Genomic DNA, 9708 nt, shown 5'->3' on the forward strand with positions numbered 1-9708 from the left:
ATAGTGGTCCGAGTCGATGTTAGGACCTCGGAGCGCAGTCACATCTAAAACACTGGAAACCTGTCTTCCGTCTATCACAACATGATCGATCTGGTTGGTAGTTTTTCGATCCGGAGACAGCCAGGTAGCTTGATGAATCTTCTTACGCTGGAATCTAGTACTACAGATAACCATATTTCGAGTCCCGGCGAAGTCGATCAGCCTCAACCCATTTGGGGATGTTTCGTCGTGGAGGCTGAATTTACCGACCGTAGGGCCAAATATACCTTCTTTGCCCACCCTGGCGTTAAAGTCGCCAAGCACGATTTTGACATCGTGGCGGGGGCAGCCTTCATAAGCGCGCTCCGAGCACTCATAGAAGGCATCTTTGGTTACATCGTCCTTCTCTTCCGTCGGGGCGTGGACGCAAATCAGCGATATGTTGAAGAACCTCGCTTTGATGCGGATTGTGGTTAGACGTTCATTCATCGGAGTGAATGATAGTACTCGGCGACGCAGTCTCTCTCCCACCACGAATCCTACACCAAACTTGCGCTCCTTAAATGGCCACTGTCGTAAATGTCACAAGGACCTACTCGTCTCTGTCCTTGTCCCGTCCATCGCATTTCTTGGACGGCGGCGATGTCACTTTTATTTGTACGTGGACATCAACCAGCTGGGCAGCGGCACCTTCCCAATTATGGGACCGGACATTCCAGGTGCATGCCCTCAATTCGTAGTCCATATTTCGTTTGCCATGGTCGTCATCAAAAGGGGGTCTCTCATCCGAGACTGATTGCTTATTTGCCATCCACTGTTTCAAATTGTTTGTCTGTTTTATCGACATAGAATATTCCCAAAGATAATTGGCACCCCATTCGGGTAAATATATGCACAGCTGCACTACCATAAAAATCGTTACTTTTGTGGGAGCAATCGCTCTCATCGCGAAGAAAGAGCCCAACGTGGCAGCAAATGAAAGAATTTCTTACTACCCAATATGAAATTGCAGAAAGGGTAGATAAAAAACTAATCAGACCGAAAAACGTTCAAAGCGGCCTCAATAGAAGCTTCAATAGACCCCAAGCAAGTAGCCACAATAATTTAAATAGAAGCTTTTCTAAAGATCAATCGTTCACATCCGAACAGTATAAACAAAGGTCATGCGAACTTTATAGAGGAGGTCACAAGCTCAAATCGTGCAAAAAATTCAAAAAAATTAATATTAGCGATCGAAACAATTTCGTAAGAACTAAAAAGCTATGTTCCAACTGTTTGTCACATGCGCATACGCTTAAAGATTGCAAAACCAAATTTAATTGCGTTTACTGCCATAAAAGGCATCATTCAATGATACATATAATAAATTTTTCCAGCTCACCCCCAAACATAGCAAACGTAAAAAGAGCAACAGGTTTAGTTGCAACAACAAATTCTGAAAACTGCCAAGAAGCACCATGCTGCTCAAAGATGTTAAAAACCCAAACGCTACATAGCGAAAATCACAGCAGGGTACTATTACCCACCGCAGTTGTCTCCATCGAACACCGAGGAGAACTGTTTAAACTCAGAGCCTTAATAGGCCAAAGATCACAACGATCATTTATAGCGTTTAGGGCATAAAACAGACTACAATTGCCAACAAAACTGGCCAATTTTGAAATCACGGGAATGGGCGGAAGAGTTGTTCAAAACTCAAATAAAATCTGCCCCATTACCCTCTTTTCCCCAAAAGCGGATAAACGCATAGAAGCAGAAGCTTTTTTCGTACCGCAATTAACCAATATGCTACCCAGCTATCATATAAATAGCAAGCATTGGCAAAAGGTTTCACACCTAAAGCTAGCACGCATAAAATTTGCAAAATCTCATCCTTTATTTGAAAAACTGCAACACCCCAAGATGGCGCTCAAATAGATCTTCTCATTAGGCGTAAGCGATCTCATACCACAGATAATACTCGAAGGTATTGAGAAAATCACAAATACACTTCTGGCGACAACTCAAGTTGAGGAAGTCTCAAACGAGTACCTCAATTCACAATTGAAAAAATTTTGGGAATTAGAAGAACTCCCCCCTCATATCAGTCACAACCCCTGAAGATCAGTATTGTGAGGATTTTTACAAAGCCACAACTACTAGATCAGAAAACGTTCGGTACGTCGTACGACTACCACTTAAGCAACAATTTCCTAACACACTCGCCTTAGGTCACTCTCGCACCTCTGCAATACAGCAGTTTCTAAGTATGGAAAGAAACCTACTTAAAAAGGTGAACTCAAATCAGAGTATGATGGTGTGTTAGAAGAATACCTCCATTTAGATCACATGGAGGAAGTAATCCCAGGGGAGAAAATCGTCCACGGCAAATACTACTCCTTTTATCTGCCACATCACGCAGTAGTGAAGCCAGACAAAAAATAACAAAAGTAAGAGTTGTTTTTAACGCCTCGAAAACCACCAGTTCAGGGAATTCCCTAAATGATATCCTATTTACGGGACCCACACTCCAACCGGACGTTGAAAAAATGTATCGGCAAATAGTCGTACGTAAAGACAACGAAGATTTTCAACGGATTATGTTCCGAAGATCCCCCACCAGTCCTTTACGGGACTTCAAATTAAAAACAGTTACATTTGGGGTAAACTGTGCACCATATTCAGCCATTCGAACACTCCACGAATTGGCAGACAACACAAAGTCAGAATTTCCTCTGGCAACTGAAGTGTTGAAAACTCAAACGTATGTAGATGATATTCTGTTTGGAAGTCACACCCTTCCACAAGCATACGAGGCCTTATCACAGGTAATAAAAGCCCCCAAAACCGCAGGGTTTCCTTTAAAAAAGATTACGACAAATCGCCCAAATATACTCAAAAATATTCCAAACGAAAAATTGTTGGACACTAATTTCCTTATATTCGAAAAGGAAAGTAAAAGTAAAGGAAACTAGGCATCCAATGGAATGCGATATCGGACCAGTTCTCATCCACGACAGAGTCCATATCCGCATTATCAGCCATCACAAATAGACTTTCGGCTATTATGATCCAAGCGAAAATCTTAATAAAGGAATTATGGCTAGACGGAACCGACTGGGACGAACAAGTGAAACCTCTTCGCTTAGAAAAATAGTCCCAGTTCGCAAACAATCTGAATGATATTTTTCAGATTCAAATTCCGCGATGGCTTCTGTGATGCCTCTGAAAAGGCATACTGCGCTACTATCTATGTGCGCACGCAAAGCGACACTACGACCACAAGCCACTTATTAGTCGCAAAAGCAAAGGTGGCACCTTTAAAAACAATAAGTCTCTCACGACTTGAGTTATGTGGCGCGCTACTACTTTCCACATTAGTAGCCATGGTGCAAATGCAGTTAAACATGACAAAATGCAAACTATATATGTGGACCGATTCCTTGCCTTGTTGGAAAAACCACCACACGCATGGAAGACGTATATTTCCAACCGAACGTCTCAAATACTTGAGCTAGTGGGATCTGCCACTTGGCGTCACGTAGCCAGTGCTGACAATCCTGCCGATCTAGCTGCTTACATGTTGAAATTTATAGAACAACTCAAAAGCAAAGTCAAGGGATCACATAATTTCCCATGCAACCCAGTGACGCACCTAGAGTTACAAAAGGCAAAGGTCGCACTAATAGCATATACACAAGCGCGCTACTTCAGCCGCGATATATCACTACTAAGAGAATCGAAGCCGATTGATAAAAAGAGCTCACTCTTAGTTCTAAACCCATTTCTGGACACGAAAGGTCTGCTTCGTGCCAATAGTCGGCTTGCTAATTCGAGCCTAACATATAACGAACGCCATCCCATAATAATTCTAGAGAGGTCACCATTTGCCACATTGTTCCTCAATTACATCCACATCTTAATGCTACACGCCGAACATCGCCTCATGCAACATAAAGTACGCCAGGAGTATTATATCCCCCGTCTTAAGCCGCAAATCACGAAGTGCATCTTCACGTGCAAGATTTGCACTATGCACAAACAGAAGATGCGAACGCAGATTATGGCAGTACTTCCACCTAAACGCTGCAATTTCGCTCTGCCTTTTACCACAACAGGTGTTGATTTTGCTGGGCCTTTCCAGGTAAAGGCGTCTATGTTAAGGTCTCCCACTCTCATGAAAGGCTATGTGGCTGACAAAGGCAGTACATCTTGAGTTATGTAGTAATCTGACGACGGAGGCTTTTCTCGCGGCATTTGCTCGCTTCGTCGCTCGACGTGGCTACCCATCAAAAATCATGAGCGATAATGGCAAAACTTTCATTGGAGCTCAGCGAGCCACAGAAAATCAATTTGTGGATTTCCTAAAGCAAGTGTCACCCGACATCGTACAAAAGTACACCCCTCAAGGTATCAATTAGCAATTTATACCCCCAAGCGCGCCTCATATGGGCGGTTAAGGGAATCCGCTGTAAAAAGCTTCAAATCCCATTTCAAACGGATAGCTGGAAATTATAAATTCAATTACGAAGAGTTCACGACGTTATTAAATCGAATTGAAGCTGTTCTCAATTCACGGCAACTCACAGTACTATCGCAAAACCCCACAGATTTCACCGCCTTAACTCAAGGACATTTTCTAAAGGGAGCACCCATCCTGGCCATTCCTGAGCCAAGCGTGGAGTCGCTATTTCTATTAAATCGATGGGAACGAATTAAAATTCTCCATCATGATTTCAGCCGCCGGTGGAAAGACGAATACATAAAGGATCTCCGCAAAAGGTACCGCTGGAAGACTCCTGAACAAACGCCTAACTTGGAGACTGTGTCCTCATTCATGATGATTGTCTACCCCTTACCGAGTGGCGGTTAGGCCGCATAGAAAAGCTACATTATGGCTCCGACGGTCACATACGGGTCGTGGTTCTCCGTACGCAAAACGGAACACTAACCAGACCGCTCGTGAAGCTATGCTTTTTACCAGCCACCGACGAACGCGAATCCGAAAACCGAAAAAACCAAACCGATAATGTCGCGATATAATAAAATCACTCAATTTAATACTAAAACGAGAAATACGCCAATAACAAACCGCTAAAAAATAATAAACCGTCGAATAATAAAGAAGAAAACTAACAAAAACGGTCGTTCCATACGACGACCCATTCATGCCACATATCGTGGTACGATGGCCCATATCTCATTGTATGATAGATTAATAATCAACAATCTTCTCTATACAGATTACTATGGAGGTAGATACGTCAGTTACAACCATGCCAACCGCTTGGGCAGCTACCAATGCGTCGCGCACCGGGCCCACACCAGCGCTCCGAACTGTGGTTGCAACAACGCCGGCAACGCCGGCAACCGCGCCTGCAGCGATCCTTCCAACTGCACCTCGTGGTGGCACTCGACCACCACCAAACCCATCACGGACTTCGGAGACCCTAAGGTGCCCCATCTGTCGACGTTCACGTCGCTTTAGGGGTATGCGACCCGTGCAACGGCAGCAAGTTGCCCAGGCCCACGGGCATTGCCATAACTGCCTGTCACATACACATGTCACGAGGGCTGTGCCAAATATGCCACAGGCCGCATCACACACTGCCACATCGCAGCGCAGCACGCTGAATCGGCCACCCATCCATCGCGGCCGCATACCCCGATTCCAACCGGCAGCACGTGGCGCACCCCAGCGGAGCGGAACCTCATTGCGGCGTCGACAGCCTGGACCACCACATCGTTGATCTACGGGTCTGAGCAGCATTGTGGCAACGCTGCAACAGCTGCAGGGCCTTTTAGGCTAAACAGTCGTTTAGGGGGGCCGGGATGGCTAAATGAGCACCTGATCCCCCTCTTAATATAATACTCCTACACCCCACACATACACACCATACTCAACACGACTACACCATCATATACACCACACACGAGGACCCCGGACACAATGGACAAAAGGTACTGACGGACGGCGCTGAGCTTCTTTCTATTACGATCCGCGCCCATATACGTATCTTCAGTCAGCTATAAGCTCATTTTTCCCGCTTTTTCAATTCGGTATTCAGCAAAGTCGTCGCCAAAACATAGGTGAGTTGCCGCGAGTTTTTATAACGAGTTTCTAATTAAAAAAATAGCTCTTTCGTACATTAACTACAATTATTGTTTTGGAAATAGCATAATTTAATTAGAATATTATCAGTTTTGCATGTATTCATAAAAATACGCAAAATGATAATCATGTCAATTAATATGATGGTATGTAAACGTATAAAAATATAAGCATAAGGCCAACATACGTCTGTAATAGCAATGTATATTTCTGAGCATAATTTTCATGAAATGCTCAGCTCTGTTCACGCGCCACTGCTAAAATTTCTCCTTGTGAGCTAGCTGTGGTGAAACACGCTCATCGCATTTTGTTAGCTTTTGACAGTTCACACGCTTGTCCGTTGTTGGACCTTTTCTATAAATATACGTTCTCTGCCGCAACTAACTCTTTTTTATTCGTGGGATTCTGTTCATTGCGTTACACTACGGTCCATAAGTGCTCAATCGGAATTAGGTCTGGGAAGTTACCCGGCCAAGTCAACCGTGAAATGTTTATATCCTCAAACACTTCTTATTTTCAGTCCATAATCTGTTTCCAGCTCTGACCGTATAAAACCAGCACTTTCGAACTGATCGACCTTAACACTTATCATTTTTGTTATGTCAATATTTTTGTTAGTTGCTCGTTTGGGAACAGATCCAAATTTTTCGCCCCAGGTCCTCTAACTTATCCTTTTTTTGCAAAAAACGTACTACAGTTGAATGTGAGCATCCATTTTTGCAATGGTCTTCTAAGAAAGCCCTTCCTTCACCAGCGCATCAGTAGCAACTTTTTTACCAGGTCTCAACTGCTTATAATTTGCACCCATTTTCCTCTTTTTATAAAAACAACTCAATTATAATAAAATACTCGCGAATGACTTATATATTCTGTCAACACATCAACAATACCTCAACACAGGAATTCCCCTTTATTGCTTTACAAATTAACCGGTGAATACCCCACATTTCCAACATGAATGATAGTGTTGCCACACGTCCTCTACGGTGCCCAGGCGCCCAACATAACTGCCATTCTGATCAGTATCTAATTGAAGTAGTACAGCAATACCGTCGTTGCTGATACTCTGCTGATGGTCAGACAAACATTGAGAGTTGCCTATAATTTGTGTAGTTTAAGGCCTAACTATAATGTGAATAATAGCCTTGACAGACGACAGCTTTAACCCTGATTAACTGCGCACTTAATCAGATCCAAATTCATAGGTGACAGACAGCAGCGATGCGAGTTAGCGAACAGCTGATCGGCATATTAACAACATTTTCAATTTGATGAAACAAAAATGGATAGAAGACAAGCATTGCGATTGTTAGCCGCACAGATGGTGCAAAACCACAATTTGTTAAACCAAAGAATAAAAACATTACTAGTGATCCTGCTTCAAAAGATTAAAACGATAAATGAATTGACAAAAGCGATACTGGAAACTAGTACCAAAGTGGCGTCTTCGGAAATAAAGGAAAGAAGCGCCTGGAAATTTGTAAGTTTAATATATTATATATTGTATATTAATATTTTATACCCCTCATTTATATACATACATATGTCATTAATAAAAGGACCGCAATAGCAGTTTTTGGGAGTACGATGTCAAAAAGATGGATGACATCCGATTTAAAGAAAACTTTCGTCTAAACAAAGAAGCTTTTCACAAAATATGTGAAAAGGTTAAGGAAATCGGAAAGTCCAACAGCAACATGCGACTTTGCATTCCACTTCAGAAAAGAGTGGCTATTGCGTTGTATGCGTTAGGTTGTTCAGCGGAATACAGAACTGTAGCAAGTTTATTTGGCGTAGGACGCACCACAGTTGGGGAAATAGTTGTGGGGTTTTGCAAAGCTGTGTACACAAATTTATCGGATTGCATCAATTCCTATCCCCCAAGCACAGAAGAAGTAGAGCGAAATGTACAAGGTTTTGCACACCTTGGTTTTCCGCAATGTTTTGGAGCAATAGATGGCTGCCACATTGAGGTTCAGCCGAAAAAGGAAGATGCGATCGATTATTACAATTATAAGGGGTGGTATTCGGTTGTTCTGCTGGCAAGTTGCGACTATAGGTAAATTTAATACATAGTACTTATTGGAAATATTTATATAAATTCTTTCACTATTTTATAGATCAAAATTTACATATATACACGTTGAGTCAACTGGAAGAAATAACGATTCGTAAATTTTTGAAGGTAGTTCCTTAAAAAAATTCCATGAAACCGCTTATATTTTTGCTCAGAGCATCAAAATGATTGGAGATGTTAATGTCCCCGTATTACTTATTGGCGATTCAGCCTTTCGATTGTCGCATTACATGATGAAGCCTTTTCCATACTCACCAAATCAACCAGTGTTAGAAAAAACATTTAACTATCGTTTATCCAAATGTCGCAGAGTTATAGAGAATGCTTTCGGTCAACTAAAAGCCCGTTTTAGAAAAATTGGCAGAGGTTTACCGGTAGCTCCAAAAAACGTTAACATTATTATACATGCATGCTGTATTTTGCACAATTTTCTAAAAATTGAAAATGATGAAATTCCTTCTTCGCGGATCCAAGATGCTGCAGAAATAAGTAGAGAAATTCAACCACATCACACTACAAGAGCAGGGGAAAATGATGTAACAGCATCGGCTATTAGAAATGCAATAGCTCTGAGTTTTCGTGAGTATAGATGTATAGAGTAGCAGAAAACAAATATTAGTACACATAATTACATCCATTTTTTAAAGAGATCATTTTTTATTTAAATTCATTTTTTGTTACACTATATAATGTTTTAGGACTAGAAAATAACAAAACATTTCATTAAATAATGGCTTAGGACTAGAAAAAAACAAAACATTTCATTAAATAATGGCTTAGGACTAGAAAAAAACGATAAAATTATTTTAAACTTAAAGTTTCTCTGCGATGTTCTCCATAAGGGTTAAAAATCTTTCGGACAAATTATTGTTCTGTCGAACAGTCTGAAGTATTTCCTCTGAAACGTGCTTTGTTTCATCTGCAACCCTTTCTAATATCTCAGTTTGTTTTTTTTTAAACCTTTAACAACTCGGCGCTAAAATTGCGTTTTCTTGTTGCAGATGAAGGTGATGGTGACGGCAACGAAGGTGGCAGCGGACATGATGGTGATGGTGACGGCAACGAAGGTGGCAGCGGAGATGAAGGTGATGGTGAAGGCAACGAAGGTGGCAGCGGACATGATGGTGGGGGTGACGGCAACGAAGGTGGCAGCGGACATGATGGCGATGGTGACGGAGGTGATAATGGTGGGTCGGACGGCGGCAACAATTGGGTTAATGTTGAATTCTAAAAAAAATAAACTTTATAAATGCATGTGTTTATATAAACAAAATAAATTCGTTTTTTACCTCGGAATACGAGTAGGTCTCTATGTACAAAGCCGAATTGACGGCAGTACACCCTACTATGCGATTCACAGCATTATAATGCCTCCAAGGCGAGGGACTACCACCAGAAGGGCCAATTTTGGTTTTCTCCTCTCTGAAAGTAGAGTTATTAATGTGTCAAAAGAAGATATGTAATTATTGAAAAAACTCACCTGTATTTCTTGGTCATGTTTTCACTTTGCAGTGAATTTCCTCGGCGGTATATTTTTGTGCCATTTCCTGCGAAATCTCAT

General features: G+C 41.9%; 1 protein-coding gene across 1 annotated transcript; it reads left to right on the forward strand.

The window, feature by feature from the left end:
- Nucleotides 1–8261: 8261 nt before the first annotated feature.
- On the forward strand, nucleotides 8262–9424 carry LOC126753476 (protein qua-1-like). The gene is made up of 2 exons (XM_050464992.1): nucleotides 8262–8726; nucleotides 9149–9424. Exons 1-2 carry the CDS (start codon nucleotides 8312–8314, stop codon nucleotides 9376–9378), a joined length of 645 nt encoding a protein of 214 aa, XP_050320949.1. The 5' UTR covers nucleotides 8262–8311; the 3' UTR covers nucleotides 9379–9424.
- Nucleotides 9425–9708: the final 284 nt, after the last annotated feature.

This window comes from Bactrocera neohumeralis, chromosome 3 (assembly GCF_024586455.1).
Source record: "Bactrocera neohumeralis isolate Rockhampton chromosome 3, APGP_CSIRO_Bneo_wtdbg2-racon-allhic-juicebox.fasta_v2, whole genome shotgun sequence".
Taxonomy (NCBI): Eukaryota; Metazoa; Arthropoda; class Insecta; order Diptera; family Tephritidae; genus Bactrocera; species Bactrocera neohumeralis.